This window comes from Etheostoma spectabile, chromosome 3 (genome assembly GCF_008692095.1).
Source record: "Etheostoma spectabile isolate EspeVRDwgs_2016 chromosome 3, UIUC_Espe_1.0, whole genome shotgun sequence".
Classification (NCBI taxonomy): Eukaryota; Metazoa; Chordata; class Actinopteri; order Perciformes; family Percidae; genus Etheostoma; species Etheostoma spectabile.
In genome coordinates this window covers 26271494-26289463 of record NC_045735.1, presented here as the reverse complement: position 1 = coordinate 26289463, position 17970 = coordinate 26271494, and the positions used below count along the sequence as shown (strand labels likewise).

The following is a 17970-nucleotide window of genomic DNA, read 5'->3' as shown; positions in this document are numbered from 1 at the left end:
ATATGTGTTGCATGTAGGGGCTACCACTGCTTTTAATTGTACAGTAATTGTAATTACAATGAAGATGAGACAGCTATGTCTCGACTACAATATTTATACTGTATACTATAACAATAGCTTTGAATTTGATTAATTACAAATATTCTAGTCGTGTAGGCACATCAAGAAGGCATGCTTTTCTGTATATTTATATAGAACAAATAGGGTCAAACTTTCATCTGACTTATTTGTTGAATAAATACATTTGTTTATGTTTAATCTTTTTTAAGATCATTCTGTGCAGTGTGTTGGCCTACTTTCCACTAAAACAGTTTAGTGGTAAAATTTATATAAACTATAATTTTTAAATTCAGGACTTTGGCTGTAAATATATGTGTACAGTTGTATATATTATACATGTTTTAAATAATGATACTTTCATATTTTTACTTCTGTAACCATTACTTAATGTATTGAAAAATGCAGAGGTTCCTATATTATTTAATGTTTTCTTCGTTCAAGTACTTTGGTTTGTTTTTCCTAAAGTATTTAATATGGTTTTGTGTGATTGTATTGCTTACTCAACATAGTTGTGCCTTGGCGGTTTTCTCGCTGGTTTCTTGAAGGCAGCAGCAGCGGCAGCAACAGCGCAGCAACGGCGGAGGGAGGGCCCTGCAGCCGCTCTTCTCTGGTAGAAACCCCGTAGTGCAGCACAGCAACGCCATTCGATAACTGCAACAGTGTTCAAAATGGCAGGAGCTGATGGAGACGACTCTCTCTACCCTATCGCCGTTCTCATTGATGAGCTGCGAAACGAGGATGTCCAGGTAGTAACACTGGTTTAAACGTCAATCGGTATATATATTGTTCCGTAAAATGAGGCCATTTTGACGCATTTCAGTAGCACATCTGATCACTAGCTAGCTAAGTAGCACATATGTAAGCTAACGTTCCCGGCCGAGGCCTATTATCAGGAGGATCTTCCTGGCGCACCCTGCTTTGCTTGTCTAGCTAGCTAGCTAGCTAGTTGGCTGGTTTCTGTCATGACTTAGGTAAAATGTTAAGCTGGAGCAACAGTTAAGGAAATGCTAGGTACGTATATTATTCGAAACGTATCGCTAGCTTATAAAAAAGTATTAACGTTACTAATAGTGTGTAAGACAAGCTAAGCAGGTCATTGGATTAAATCACAACAGCAGGCCCTTCTAGGCCGCAGTGGGTAGAAAGGCACTGTTTATCCCATGCCAATGAATGTAAAGCTATCATTGCGACACAGGTAAATCCTATCTTGGATAACTAACGCTAGGTATAGTGAGGCGTAAAGTTAATCATCGACATTGTTTTTTAAAATGTGCTTACACTTTATTAAAAACTTATAACTAACCTAGTGACTGTCCATTTTGTGTACAGTTACGATTGAACAGCATCAAGAAGCTGTCCACTATTGCTCTGGCCCTTGGTGTTGAGAGGACTCGCACGGAACTCCTTCCTTTTCTCACAGGTAACAAAGTAATTCATTTTAACATTAAAATCATCTGTTGTTTGACACATCAGTATTGACCTATTAGCGGCCGTTAAATTCAGGAAATGCTGAATGAGTAGTACTTCATATTTAGTCATATTTATTACTAATGTAAGTTTTCGTTTGTGTAGTAGGGGAATACAATAAACATTAAAAAGGGATTAAAAGAACATGTATTGCAATAATAAGTATTTAAAAAGACACTAACAAAAACGTGTGTAATATAAATGTTTAAGAAAGGGTAAGAAGGAAGGCTAATCAGGGGATGTGCAAAGGCTTATAGTATGTACAGTATGTGCAATGGTTTTGGGGTAAGGTCCAGCATGTGCGTTAATTAAACGTAGGTAGGGGGTTAAGTCTGAGGTTGGGGGGTTAAGAGTCTGTCAGAGACTGTTAGCGGTGGTTCCGGTTGTTGATGAGGTCCACTGCAGTTGGGAAGAAACTGTTCTTATGGCGTGAGGTTTTGTTCCTGATGCCGCAGCCTCCTGCCAGACTACAGTTGTTAGAAAAACACTCCAACAACTGTCAGGGATTGTGTTACATTTTAATTTTCAGACGTGAATATATCAATCACACTTTTTTTTTTTTACAAGTCTTCCTTTTATTTCTTTAGACACCATCTATGACGAAGATGAGGTCCTCTTGGCATTGGCTGAGCAGCTTGGCAATTTCACTATGTTGGTGGGAGGGCCAGAGTACGTCCACTGTCTCTTGGTAAGTCACTGAAGAGTTGATTTAGCTATCAGGCTGTGGCTTGCAGACATTACTTTTACGATGGATTAATTCCTCAATTTGGTCTCTTCATGGGATTTGTTGATTCAGAGACAACATAAAAACTGCATTGTTTTTAATTGACAGTTCTTTAATCTCTTAACTTTATAGCTTATGGAAATAAACCGTTTAAACCCTTGCCTATTTGGATTATATACTAAGGGTTTTCACCTGTACAAAGACCAGAACCTTTAGATTGCCTAAATTAAAAATAGTTTGAGAAATTGGTGTGTTTGATACTGCCTTCTACCTTTTTATATATGTTAGAAATATATAATACTATATACACATCCTCATAATGTCTTCTATTTGTGAAATAGTTGAAGAACATGAACCTTCTCTAACCTTATTCCTTCTTGATCTGCAGCCTCCTCTGGAGAGCCTTGCTACAGTGGAGGAGACAGTAGTCAGAGATAAAGCTGTGGAGTCGCTGCGGAAGATCTCACAGGAACATTCTCCAGTTGACCTGGAGGTCCATTTTGAGCCTTTGGTCAAGCGGCTGGCCAGTGGTGACTGGTTCACTTCTCGCACATCTGCCTGTGGCCTCTTTAGCGTCTGTTATCCCCGTGTCTCCAGCACTGTCAAGGCTGAGATCCGCCAGTAAGTGGCTTCTTTACAAGGAGAAACACTTTTTAGAGTGCACTCAATCCTTATTTGCAGTTGTGTACCAGAAATTACCTGCCTTTCTGATAAAATGTTTGTGGTTATCTCTAGGCATTTTCGCACCTTGTGCTCAGATGACACTCCTATGGTGCGTCGTGCTGCAGCATCTAAACTGGGGGAGTTTGCCAAAGTCCTGGAGCTGGATTATGTAAAAAGTGACATCATTTCCCTCTTCACTGCTTTGGCCTCTGATGAGCAGGTATGACCACTCATCTTCCTTTTTCTCAACCTAAACTGCTGTTATACTCTGTGTTCTGCAGTCTCCTCTGAAAAACTCAGGGATGGCTTAACTGATCCATTATCTTTCTCCACCAGGACTCGGTGCGGCTGCTTGCCGTGGAGGCTTGTGTCAGCATTGCTACTCTGCTGCCTCAGGAGGATCTTGAGACCCTGGTGATGCCAACCCTGCGCCAGGCTGCAGAAGACAAATCCTGGAGGGTCCGCTACATGGTGGCTGACAAGTTCTCTGAGGTAAGCAGCCAATTCATTTCTTCTTTTTTTTCACTCTTGTTGACCTCCTGGTTAAATGTAGAATTGGCAAAAAAATGTAAATTGACAATCAAGTCATATTTTGAGTTTACTTGAAGTTTTCCAGTTCTTAAGAATCATTTAGTGCAAACAAAGGCCTATTTTCATGATAATTTTCCACACATGTTCCAAGTTAGAGACATAGTTATGATTTGAAAGTGTAAAATAAGATCAGAGAGACTTTGTCTATCTAGACACACACATACTGTATATGGAGGAACAAAATTGTCTGCCTGGTCCCGGTTCAAAAACGTTTTTGTTATTTTAAATGTGTGGTTTTGATGTTGTGCATGTTCTTTTCAGAAGATTTTAAGATTATTGCTAAATAGAACTAACTCATTTTTTATAGAGCAAGACAGTGGGCATGCACATTTGGAAGTGTGACAAGCTAAAACTATTATGAATAGGCAAAACGTGCATTAACTGGAGCACATCAGGGAACATGTTTTTGTTTTACATTAGAGCTTTGTCTTGAAAGCTGTAATTGTTTACCTTTTGACAGAGTAAGGCTTCCCATTCCTTTTATAATCATGTGGTATGCTTGGAAAAGCATGTCCCAGACCCATCTCTGAACTGGATCCACAGAGATGTAGTTCATTTAATTAAATTGTCATCTTACTGTAGGTTTGACCAAAAACATTTCCCAAAAAGGATTGATAACGATAACATAGATGAGCATTGATGATCAATTCAGAGGTTATTTAAAGCACTTTGATGCAACTCAAGTTTATCCAATCTTCTTGGTTCATTCTGAAAACATTTAACAAATAATTATATTTATATTTCGGATCTTTTGGAGGTTATTATCAATATGTTCGTAGATTTTTTTTAAGCCAATTGTTTGCACTGTTTTTTTGTGAATCTTTATTAAAAGAATAGGCTTTAAAATTAGTGCAAGCCCAAAAAAGGCAGCTTTATTTTCATAAAAACAATTGGTCATCAACAAAGCATAGCACAAGCTCAACCAGCAATCTGCCGTGAGGAAAAATAAATACATTTGGGAACTTACATGGGGATTTAAATTTGAGTCGATTGATTTCTCCTACCAATCATATGAGAGGAACGCAACTCTAACTAAGTACTTGGGCCAGGTGCAGGATGTCTGGGGTATGACTATTTTAGAAAATAAATAATTTAAAAAGTCCACATGGGATTTGTTTTTGATGTGCTAGGTTTAACCAATCATCGAACTTCCACCTACCAATGAAACGAGTTCTAGCTAATCAGATGCAAAGTAAGGCGGGTCCTTGGCAAAAAGTGCAAGTGCGGCCTCTGTGGTAACGCAGCTAATAAAAAATTAGATACAGTTTTACTTGAGAGAAGAGTTAAAAACAAATGGTGCTGGACATGAATAGAGGACAAGAGGAAACAGTGGGAGACGGGAAGCCGTTTAGCACTTGGTGCTTCAAATTGAGCACCCAGCTGCAGCGTATGTTCAAAAAGTGCTTGCCAGTCATCAGATGCTAGTCACAAAGCTTTGTTCCGTGCACTCTGCCATACGAGTACGTTACCGGCATCAACGGCTAGCGCTGCGACTGAGCTAAGCGACCGCGTTTGCACGTTCATAGCAGAACACGACTGCCTTGACAAAGCTTTCTGTTTGGAATCAGCTTGGAAGTTATTTAAACATAACGGCCTTGTCCCAGACGTCTAGCTATATGAAAAGCTAAACAAAAAGCACAGTTTTTAATAAATGTACATGAAGCAACTAATGTCAACATGGACAAAATCATGAACGTACTAATTAGCTTTTTTGATAATGACTTGGCCAAAGTAACAACACATCTAGAAAGTTTTTTTTAGATTATTATTCAATGTAGGATTATGATAGTATTGTAGTATGAAAATCTACATTGACTCTTAATTTAATATATGGTTGGAAGAAATAAAAATGTATCCAAAACCTTTTACTTATAAAAAAAATTATGACTTTCATTATTGTGTAATGTAAGGATTATTTCTTTTGTCACTTTAAGCCCTGGATAAAGGCTTGCAATATAATTTCCCATCCTTAAACAGGGATGTAAAACTCATGGTTCAAATTATGGTTTTGAGTCACCAATTGGATCAATTTTCGGATCAGCAAAAAGGGGGGAATTTTAAATGATTATTAAAAATGTAATAGTAACTTTTAACCTTTTATTACTTCTTTCACCAGTAAATTGCTGTTAAAAGACAAAAACAGATGAGAAAAGAGTATCTTACAATAACTTTGAACGCACCATGAGGTTAACCAGTTTAAAAGAAACGCAGCTTTTAGTCCCGTCTGTGTTGTTTTTCCGACAACAGTGACCAGTGCTAGTTTGTCTTTTAGCTCATAGCTTTAGCGGTAGACGGTGTTGGAGTCCTCCTACAGTGAAATACAGTCACACTTTTACACAGTTCAGCTGTCAGTTTTAACTGTGTTGATTCCATTTACTACTGTTGCTATTGGTGGGCCAAAGTTACCTGCTGATAAGTGTTAGCAGTGTTTACTATCTTGACATGCAGTGATGTTTCTGTTGCCTGTAACGTCTGTTTCAGAGCATCAGAGAACGGTGCAGACATTTATGTGGCACCGTAATGAGGCACCCAAAAACGTTACGGAGACAAGAAAATAAAATCATTGACTTCTTTTGAAATAAGATTTTCCAGTTTTGTACTTTTTATTTTTATTGTTTTTACAAAAAAAAGGGGGGGGGGCAACCAGAGGCCACTAAATGGTTGACTCCTGGCCTGGTCAGCTTACCTGGTTGAGCGTCTGCCCCCATGTACAAAGGCTCTATTAATATTTTCCCCGCCTGCTTATTTGGATATTGAGACATGTTGATTTCCCTCTGAATGTAGCTCCAGAAAGCAGTGGGACCAGAGATCACCAAGAACGATCTGGTCCCTGCCTTCCAGAATCTTCTGAAGGACTGTGAAGCTGAGGTCCGTGCAGCTGCAGCCAACAAAGTCAAAGGTCAGTACATGAATACACAGTAATTAAAGTCTTTAACAAAGAGACTTGCTGAGAAAATTGCATTGCATGGGTTGAATTGAACATGTTTCAGCTCTGCTTCTTTTTCATGTTTTTATTAATGGTGTACTTTACTTTTTGTTAGAGTTCTGTGAGAACCTCCCAGAGGACAACCGTGAGCAAATCATCATGACTCACATTCTGCCCTGTGTCAAGGTAAAAAAAAAAAAAAATTCTGTATGCCAAACTTCTCTGCTGCTTTATTAAGCATGGAAAAGTACTAGAGGCTTATCTTTTTATAGTCTTCCCCAAAGAGTTTATGCAGAAGTTTGGTGTAGTGACGTACACCTTGGGTCTTATTTTGTTTGTTAGTCATTATTATTCCTTTTTATTCACCAACTCAATTGCTGACAAGTGTGACAGCAGACATTTAGATATCCAAAGATGCCCACTTACATAACCCTAACCATAATTGGTTGTTAAGGGGCCATGTTATGTGGGGCTTTTGCAAAAAGACAGCAATTAAGACATAATGCTGTATGCCATTGTTAGTCAGATTTTGAACAGCAGATGGCACTGTTTTTGTTCAACAATAATTTTAGTCTTAGTGCTACTGATCATTGCCAGTATTTTAAATTACTAATGGTCTTAGTACAGTACAGCTAGACTTGCATTGAAATTCCTGGATCTATAGATTATGGTTTGTAAAATATAAAGATGTCACAAAGGGTCATTGTGCTAATCCTGTTAACATAACTATGGAACAAGGATATAAAGGTAGCAACAAACATTAACTGAGGAACAAGGCTATGCATACAGGTAGCAACAAACCAATCCTACAATTCTTCAGCACTTATTTTTTACTAAAAGCTTCATGTAGTATTTGTTTTATCGGTTATGTTTTATGTAATCAATCGGATCCGTGACCATGACTTAATAATTGACATAATCAAAAAATAATTTCTGTGCCCCATAATTATAATAAGCTGTTTCTCATTCTGTCTACAGCATATTTAAGGTTATTCCACCTACAGTAGTTAACTGCAATGACTGTTGGCAATAGTATTACAACCACTTTGCTGCATATTTAAACAAATGTAGATTATAGATTCCCTCCCTCTAGTGTGTTGTAAATATGACCCATAGCAGTAGTGTAAATGTTTATTTACGCACCTTCTGCCTTAACTATTTGTTTGTGCTGATCTCTGTCTTCTGTTTGTCCCTTCTCTCCCCAGGAACTTGTTTCAGACACCAACCAGCATGTGAAGTCAGCCCTGGCCTCAGTCATAATGGGTCTTTCGACCATCCTGGGCAAGGACAACACAATAGAGCACTTACTGCCTCTCTTCCTGGCTCAGCTCAAGGACGAGGTAAAGGAAATGCAGACTTGTAATCATGGGCCTCAATTTTTTCCTTTTATATTTTACACAGCTGGCTTTGGAAATCCTTAAGGCACTGCTTAGGTTGGTAACATTCACAACAAAAGCTTCCTGTGAAGTTCGACCAACTTCTTTGGCCTTTAGTGATCAGCTTGTCTGAGACAGGGTGAAGCCATTTTTCTGCAGCCACGAGATGTTCCTCGCTGCCACCTGGCTGGGTAGGAAGATGATTCATGCAGTTGGTCGCTAGACTGAAACCTTACAATTAGACTGAATTACTGTGTCTGGAGTAAAGCATAATGAAAAGCTGGACTCGGTGCAACTAGATAAGTTATTTCTAGATGCATTTAGTCATAGTTTTGTTGTGAAATTGGACACATCCTTTTTATCAGTTTGTCTTCTTTGCATTTCAGTTATTTTTGTGACTTGTCAGTATTAGACATACCTTTTTTTTTAATGATTTGACATTGTAGATCAATGTGTTCTACAGTATGAGTTTGCATAAAGTTATAATGGGCTTGGTTTTAGAGGAAGAATGTACAAGGACATTCATCAGCTAATTAAACAGGTTAATCTAGAACAACAGTAGCTTAGTCACATACTGTCCCGTGAATATAGTTCCATGACATTAATTAGGATATTGAGATTGGACATGAGTTTGGCACGTCAGTCACAGATGTATATACATGTTTTGGAAGGCTTGATGCTGTCTGTTCTTTCACTGCTTTCTTTAGTCCTATTTAAAGATGGCCCCATTTCCTTACAGCACAAACGCAAGACCAAGAGTGTCTAATTAGATTTGTCCAAACTGACAGCTTTGAGTTGCAAATTTCAATAATTCAAGGTGCCAAGGACAGTTTAAAGGGAGCTAAATGGAGAATGTTCTGCAGACATGCTTTTATTTAAAATCCAATTTATTTCAAATTGTTACAGTGCCTAATCTGGCTACTTCTTGGTTCCTACTTAGTTAACAAGCCTGACGGAGTGTAAAATCAGTGTGCAGTTTAAGGCTTCTGTTTTTGTTTTTTGTTCCAATTAATATCCTGTTCAAATTTTGTGTTAAAGCAGATCTCCATTTAAGGCTCTTGTATATAAACATTAGGCCTATGTTATATTATCTAGACAAAACTATTTGGACGTTATTTTTATTTTATTTTATAGTGACTACGGTGGTTTGGCCGTAGACAAACAATTTGCACTTTGGAGAGAGTAAAACAATGCTAGCGTTGTTCAATGTAGCGCTATAGACTTTAAAATTTAGATAATGGTATATCAGGTTTATGAGATGAATAAGATTTGTAAAGCAGCAAGAGACAAGTGTCCCTCCTAATAATTTTTGCCCCTTAGTTGCCCTGTTTGGTTGGTTTGCGAAGTGAAGTTGAAACGACAAAGTCACATCCCATTAGATTTGACTTGGAATGAGAGTCATTGCAAGACCTTCAAAACAAGCCTGGTAATAAGAGGTGCTACAGTAGTCTTGAATTCAATTCATTTTAATTTTATTTATAGTATCAATTCATAACAAGAGTTCTCTCAAGACACTTTACAGATAGAGTATGTCTGGAACACACTCTATATTTTACAAGGACCCAACAGCTCTAGTAATTCCCCCCCAGAGCAAGCATTTAGTGCAACAATGGCGAGGAAAAAATCGCTTTTAGGAAGAAACCTCGGACAGACCCAGGCTCTTGGTAGGCGGTGTCTGACGGGTCCGGTTGGGGGTGTAATTAATAGTGGCATAAATAGTCACAATAAAAGATAAAGGAACAATGTGACTAGAAAGAGTCAGTGCACAGATTCTGTCTATAATTAATAAACGTTGGCAAAAAACTCATAAATCTGTAATATTTATATTCAATCCAGTATAACTTTTGAGGAGACTGTAGAAGGAGTTGTTGCTAACATGTTGTAACAAGCATTGCACTGTAATTGGATAACAAAAACAGAATTTGACTTTATGCATGTTCCATATCCTATACCTCCGGTACTATAATGCCCCCCAAAGGTACATACAGATGCTAATAACCTTTCTTTTTGACCCGTTGTCTCTGTTAATTCCCATTGCACTCGATGCTTTTCTATGCTTTGTCTAATATCGAAATACTTTGTTGTAATGAAAGTGTGCTGCCATAAGCTTTACTTGCTCATCTTAATAATTCTTCTGTCACAGTGCCCCGAGGTGCGTCTCAACATCATCTCCAACCTAGACTGTGTGAACGAGGTGATTGGCATCCGTCAGCTCTCCCAGTCACTGCTGCCGGCCATTGTGGAGCTGGCAGAGGATGCAAAGTGGAGGGTCCGCCTCGCCATCATAGAGTACATGCCTCTGTTGGCAGGACAGCTGGTGAGTCATGGAGTTTTTTTATTAGTACCATGAAGTAACCAGAAATATTAGCAATGTGCAGCCAGACAATCAGGCCTAATTTGTCTATAGACATCAGGAAAGCGTTCTAATTACACTGTGACCTTGTTTTCTCAGGGAGTGGAATTCTTTGATGAGAAGCTCAACACCCTTTGTATGGCCTGGCTTATTGACCACGGTAAGGCACTGTAATGGGTAAAAGCTTTCCAAGGAGTTATATCAGATATTAACACATTGTTTGTGGCATGACATAGAACATGCATTTTGCAAGTGGTTGCTTGAACAGAAATGCTTACATAGACAGCTTCTTTGACAAAAGTCGTGCAAATGTGGGCCTTGTTTCTAGTTTTAAGTTCGTAAAACACTGGCATACTTTATCTATGTATTTCTTAACCTACTTAGTTTAACCTTGTTCTTGTATACTAGGCCTGCTCGATTAATTGAAAAATCGTGATCTTGATTCACCTTGTTTACGTATTTTATTGACCGTGGTCAAATTTAATTTTTCGAGCAAACTGCATCAAAATGCTACTACTTTCTTCTGTGAGTTTTAAACATAGACTGTATGAAATAGGTTTTAAAGTGGTCCCAAGCACTGCAATGCTCTCCCTTCTCTCCATTGAAGCTTTTTGTTTTGTCACGGTCAAAAAAAATCATGGCAGAGAATTGTGATATCAATTCTAAGCTAAAAAAATCGTAATTCATATTTTTCCCCGACTCGTGCAGGCCACCACAACCTGCAATTCATGCTGTGGATTTATCTTGTATTTAACAGTAAGAATCACAGTTGGGTCACTGTGTGGCCGAGTTTACATCTGAGTTGGTTTGCGCCGGGCTTTACCCAGCAGTTTTAACTGTTGGGTAGAGACCATAGTCAGTTCCTGGAAAAGCTGGGTTCCGTAGAGCCACACAACACACACTGCTCCATTACATAACCTGGAACATAGTCTTTTTGCATAAATTCTTCACTCAGTAAATAGTGTTCTCTTCACATCAAGTTCTCTAATTAGAGACACACACTCATGCTCGCTATTGAGGACAAAGGGCAAGCTGGGTTGCATCATTGTGGGGTGGGGGTGAGTGGGTGGGTGGGGGGAGTGTGGCCATACTTACGTAAGCACTTCAAAGAAAGACAAGATGGCAGAAATCAGCCCAAAATCTTTACCTCACTGACTCTATTAGAAAGACATGTTTGTTTCGTTTTAATATTTCACATGACTTACCAATGTCATGATTTCTGGTGTTTAATCTTACTGATACTTGAAAAGATCAGTGTGCTTTACCCAGTATCTAACTATAAAATCTGTGTGTTTCAAATATCTTGAACCATTCATCCGCTCTACTTCACCCTTCCTGGGTATACTTCTGGGTACCCAGTGATGCAGTAACGCAGTTTCGACACGTTCAATATTAATGAACTGTAAATCTCACTTTTTAGACGTCACACGCTCCAGCAATGTGAGCGAGGTACGTATCACTGCAATATGGCAGTTAACCGCTCCGTTGATCCAGAAAGCTCTATTGTCAATAAAAGAGTATTTGCTGGCAATGCCGAGTGCTTCGCATGCTTAGCAGCAAAGCAGACAGAGCGGGCGACTCAGCAGTCCACTGACTTGTTGATCTCTCTACCAATAGAAGTGGCTCTGTTTTACGCTACGAAATGTGCGTGCTGGCTGAAATTCAACCGGGCTGTTTTGTCGGGATTAAGCTATAAGGAGAAGAAAACTCCACTCCTCTAGGCTAAAGTGCAGTAAAATATTGTAGTGGTAATGTGTCCACCTCAGCGAAGAACAGAGAAATGTCTTTGTCTTCCCTACTGTATATTATATTAAATCTTACTTGTAGAAATAATTCAGAATTATCAGACACACACAAGAAATCCCCCATATATGTAATGGACTGTCCATCCTCTTCTGCAAAGCTGAAGTGACAAGCTACTTTTTTTTTACTCCATAATCACTTGAATATAGAATAGAAGACGCCGATGAGCAAAACTGAACAATTGTTTTCATTATATTTCATATCACACATCCATTCACCGCCGGTATTGCGGTGATGACGGTTATCGTCACGGCACAAGTAGTAGTAGTATACATTTAAGTTGCATATTAAGTCATTTGGGTCCTTCTGTAAGTAATTTTGGAGTACAGTGGTTCTTCATAGTAAAACACTTCCATCATATGAATATAGTCTACGGGAAATAAGTCATAATAATATAGTTTAATACAAATTTGCCTCAAAGGGCTTTACCATTTGTGAAGCATACAAAGTATATGTGAGTAGAGTATGTCGGGAAGGCCCTTACCAGCATCCAGGAGCCGTCTAGCAGAAGGGACCTGACGGAGGCCGGGAAATAGACGAAACTGGAGCACACCGTTCACAAAGAATGTCTTCACTGTCATTTTCTAGTGTATGCCATCCGTGAAGCGGCCACCTGTAACCTAATGAAGCTGGTGGAGAAGTTTGGAGCGGAGTGGGCTCAGAACACCATCGTGCCCAAAGTGCTGGGCATGGCTAACGACCCCAATTACCTCCACAGGATGACCACTCTATTCTGCATTAACGTGAGTCAACGGCATCATCTCAGTAACTGGCTGTCATGTTTAGGGCCTTGGAGGTCTTTGAAGCATGTAATGTCGCTCAGTGTCAGTCTAAAACCATATTGGCTCCTTTCAAAGTTGTTCATTATCTGTAAGTGGTGTTGACTGTCTGTGACCATCTGTGTTGTGCATCTCAGGCTTTGTCAGAGGCATGTGGCCAGGACATCACCACTAAGCAGATGCTACCAGTGGTCCTCAAGATGTCCAATGACCAGGTGGCTAACGTACGCTTCAACGTGGCCAAATCCCTTCAGAAGATCGGCCCCGTCCTTGACAGCAAGTACGTTGTCTTGTAATTTCACCATCAGATGTTTTCTCTCCACACTCGCAGCAATGTGCCATCACACTAAAAACCAGCATTGACAGTTTGTGTAATAATTCTCATCCTCTTTGTCCTAAAGTGCCCTTCAAACAGAAGTGAAGCCAGTGCTGGAGAAGCTGGCAACAGACACAGACATGGATGTCAAGTACTTTGCCCAGGAGGCTATCAGTGGTAAGCATTTCTCTCGTCGATCATTTATTTATAGACTTTGAATGACATGAATAATCTTTGAGATGTGTTTTTGAAGCTCATAGTAAGAAGAAATCTTCCTTTTCTTTTTTTACAGTTCTGGCCCTAGCATAACCAACCCAACATGGCTTAACCGGACAACCACCCAAGACAACAACGCAAACACTTTTACAAGATATTTATTGATGTTCATGAACAACTGGTAAATGTATAGAGAAAGCTGTTAACCATTGTGTTATCTTTTTTCTTTTAACTGTCCAATAGTAGACCATGTCTAGGCATAGCACAGGCTTCTTCATTAACCTTCCTCTTTGCTGTAAATGGGTGCTTTAACAAAGGCAAAGTGTGATGAAATTGCTTTAAGTGGTGCATGCTGACTAAAGTGCTACTGTACTAGCCAGGCATCGCTAGCCAGAACCCCTCTCACATTCCTCCCTTTTACATCGTTGGCCACTGTTGTACTTTAGCCAAAGTGGTTGCACCTTACCACATGTCTGTGATCGCTACGTAGCACCTAGAGCTGTGCTAGCTCTCCGTACTGCTGCGCTTTGCTCCCTTTGCTAGACTCAAACTTTCTGCAGCAGATGGTGCAGCAAGCTGTTTATTTAGCTGAGCTTCCTCCCAAATCCGCCCTTTTCCCTCGGACACTGCTGTGGCTCTCCAGAGTAGCGATTGAAAAGTCTGTGCAGGTCTACTAGGCTGTCTTGTCCCCATCACACCAAACCTGTTGTCTCCAAAATGCTTTACAGGATTATTCTGTACAAAGTAGGACAAAGAATTAATGGTGTGTCCATTACTGCATGTAATCTAATACACGATTGCATGTACCAATCAATCTCAAATTCCAACTCCTCTACCAGACTACCATGCCCTTGTGTACTGTTTGTTCTCTGCAGCAACACAGATTGAATTGGTCAAACAAACAAATTAGGTCGGCCCACTCTCATTGGGACTGCTCCTCCAAATCCTTAGTGATTGAGTTGATGTACTAGGGTGGGAAGTAGTAGTCTGTTGTAATTTTCTGCTCTAGGTTTCCCGCATTGCTCTTAATCTTTGTGCCAATGACTTTGGTAAGCAGTGGTGTTTTCTTTTAGTATGCCTGGGTAAACCGTCTCACCTGTCTGGTTCTATAAAGAGACCGCATCGTTCCTTTTCTGTAAGGGACACTTCATTCCTTGGATGTTATTGGGATGGTGAAACATTGACTACAGCTAAAGGGGCTATGGCATTAGCAAATCCATAGCACTCATGTCCCAGAGCCACCCACTTTCCCCTTAAAGCCGTGCTAAGTCCTCCACTGTACTGGCGATTTAAAAGCATAAGGTCTGCGAACGTGAAGGACCACCCAAGGATCCCTGCTTACAAATCTTTACACGATGGAGAACAAGTGCATGCTTTCAACAAAAGTGGGATGGGGGGCATGGAGCATGTGTACGTAAGGCTGCATAATGTTTATTATGGGTTGGGAGTAGGGGTGGTTACGGGCGGGTTGAATAAATGTATCGTCTGTGTTGATAAAAGAAACTTTTGTCTTTTCCTGAACTACTCCCGCTGTTCCTTTCTCTCCCCCCTCCCCTCATTTTGTTCTTGAATAAACCTTGATTGTTGATTGTCCTGTATCACACAGACTGCTTTTATTTTTTATTTTGAATTCTCTCCACAAGTGGGATTCTGTACTACTGTATCTTGATCTGAATAAAGTAACACAAACAAACTGGTGTAGCCTGCTTTATAACGAGTTGCTGCTCAAGCACATAAAGGCTTCCTGTCACTGTAGTTGCTAATTTGCTACGTGATTGACAAGCAACGGGAGATGATCATCAAAACAACCACTAGATTACAATATTATGAATTTACTAGTTGATTGTAGGTGCTGACTTGGTGAATTTTTGATAATCAACAGACATGAGAAGGACATTAAACTATAAAAATGTCAATGCTATCTAATAGCTGACATCCTGGACTTGAAGATGGTAAAACTGCAGAGTTCATGAGAACTATTAATACCTTTTTATGATCAATTAAATTTAAGTCAAAAAATACATTGTATATGAAAAATAATTGGCTACACGTCCAAGTTCTCTATAATTTTACTTTGAGGTGATAATGTGTAAATGCAGCTGGAAAAGACAAAATTAATGAACTGACTAGTAAGAAAGCAGTTTAATGTCAGTTAAGGAGTGAAATATTGAGTATCTGCTGGTGAATGATTAAGTACAAATATAACTACAAAGTTATGCAGCCTCTTCATGACAATGTTTGTGGACAAATGGCTACTTTGTTATGTGGTTGTGTCTCAGCACATCTGGACACTTGTATTTAATGATTAAAAAAAAAAAAAAAAAAAAGCTCAGTCTTTGCCAAGCTACATTTAAGTCCTGCCAAACAGTCTGGATTCAGGGTTTATAATTCTTGGTGGGGATGCTGAGGACAATGTTAATGCAATGGAAGAAAATCTTGATTATGGTCTCGCTGGACCATCGAGTTTCACGGTTGTTCATTAATAAAAAAAGGCCTAATTATATTCTGTGTGACTTTCAAGAATTGTACACACTCATTGCTGGCTTTGCAACTATGTCCTTTTAAGTCCTATGAAGCATAGCTTCTCAGGCTACAAACGACTCAAGAAAATGTGAGATTAATTTTACATGTTCCTGTTCTCATATTTGGTCAGCTCTTGGTAGGCAGCAGCTGTGGAGATGAAAGCGCGGGTCCTTCAGGCTGTTTAGGCCAAAGGGAACCATGCAGAGCCGGATCTGCAGCTGACACCTGCCCTCACCCTGACTACTGCTGGGGAGAGGAACACTGCAAAATAAGGGCTGGGCCCAGATGGAATATTTGTCTTTCTCAAACACGAGTCGTTTGAATGTGTAAAAAAAAAATCTTATCTTATAGCAATATTAAAACAGCAAATGTGACATGTACTTTTTGCTACGTGCCGCAGACATCGTTCCGTTAATTCCAAATAAGCAATCAAACGAGAGGATTAGGGCAATAAATCACATGGCAAAGATCTTTATGAGAATCTCAACCTTCCTTTTTTAATCTCCTCAAATCTCCCATTGGCCCTCCGCAGAGCCGTGTGCCCTCCCAATCCCCCACCCAGCCCTTAGACTGTGTGTACGTCATCGCCTGAGCACATCATGCACATATACTGTAATGCACAGGCTGGTGCAGCTGCTGTGTGTCAGCACATTCTGCCACAGCTGGACCACCTTGAGAGCTATTGCTTTATGGGAAGTAGGAGGATTGATGGTAGTGGAACCTTTGAGACTGACATCCAAATTATACTTTTGAATTTTTGTCACATATACTGTACTACAAAGAGTGATTGTTTTGCTACGCTGATGGTCAATACGCAGGAAAAATACCTGCCAAAGCTTTGAACTGCAATTTTTTTCCCACAACTGAAAATCTTCATTAAAACACGATTACTTCAGGGCGAGGGCTAATCCGCCCCCTTAAATCCACTTGTGTTCACGAGGCAGCAATGAAACAGCAGCAACCTATTTCTTTCTATTTAGATCCTGTTATTTGGGGGGATTTTCAGCAGCCAGAGCCCTTGACAGCGCTGAGAGCCCTGACGTCAATGCAGCTGCCTCCCGGGACTGTCATTTATAATGAAAGGAGTCAAGCAAAGCCCCCACACGGCGTACACACGCATGCGCGCACACACACACACACACACACACACACACACACACACACACACACACACACACACACACACACACACACACACACACACACACACGTGAGGTCAGATGCTCTCGGGGTGACAAATGACAAACATCAGTCAGGGAGAAGAACACTCATTCTTTCACCTTGTCACTTCAGCTCTCTGTTCTCTCTTCATTCTCCCGTCTTTCTCCGATGCAGCACAGGTTAATAAACCTCATAACTTTCTACTCTAGGAAATCTCAGGGCAAACATGAGGATGGCTCAAGCAGCAGAGTGTGTGACTCTTGGCTTGGCTCTAACATCCAGCCCAGAGCCTGCAGGAGCCCAATTTTTCCAGGCACTACTGGATCATCAGTACTGGGATTTCAGACTGTCCATCTGCTGGCCAGCATGTCTTCAACGTGTGTTCAGAGACACGGGACTAAAGCTGAATAATGGGGGACACATGCTTTGAGTGCAGTATGACCTTCAATGAAGACCGGAATTCATATAAGAAAACAAACACGCGCACACACGTACGCACACGCACACACAGCATTTACGTCACTTGCTACAAACCCTGTCTGCTGCACTGGGTGTTGCATTTTTAAATGATGCTGTTCCTTTGTGCATTGCTCAGTGAATATTACAGAAAAGGTGCAGCTTAGTACAACAGTACATGTTTACCCCGCTGCATTCAAAGCTCGAGCATTTGTCTCCCAGCCTTTATTCTTTTTTGTGCAGCTCTAATCCTGAACAGTGCTGTGATCTCCTGCTCTAAAAAAGACGCAGTAGGATGTTGTCATCCACCCTCCCCCTGTTGTCATGGCAACCATTGATGTCATTACAGTATACTTTGGCCTGATGAGTGAATAGGCCTCTGATACTGTGATATTTTGTTGAGGAAAAAAAAAGATTAGCGCTGTCTCTCCTCCTATCGGCTTTCTTTTCTCCCGAGAGTGTCTGTGACAGACAGCCCGCTGAGGGTCTCGATGGCAGACAGTGGCACTGAATACATACTATAAATAACTTCCTTTAACTGGAAAATGCTGCTGTC

General features: G+C 40.1%; 1 protein-coding gene across 1 annotated transcript; it reads left to right on the top strand.

The window, feature by feature from the left end:
• The first annotated feature begins 585 nt into the window (after positions 1-585).
• Positions 586-14963, top strand: ppp2r1bb (protein phosphatase 2, regulatory subunit A, beta b). The gene is made up of 15 exons (XM_032512298.1): positions 586-806; positions 1390-1480; positions 2115-2215; positions 2640-2872; positions 2987-3134; positions 3251-3406; positions 6290-6404; positions 6547-6617; positions 7637-7771; positions 9951-10124; positions 10260-10320; positions 12552-12706; positions 12880-13022; positions 13144-13235; positions 13351-14963. Exons 1-15 carry the CDS (start codon positions 729-731, stop codon positions 13365-13367), a joined length of 1770 nt encoding a protein of 589 aa, XP_032368189.1. The 5' UTR covers positions 586-728; the 3' UTR covers positions 13368-14963.
• The last annotated feature ends 3007 nt before the right edge of the window (positions 14964-17970 follow it).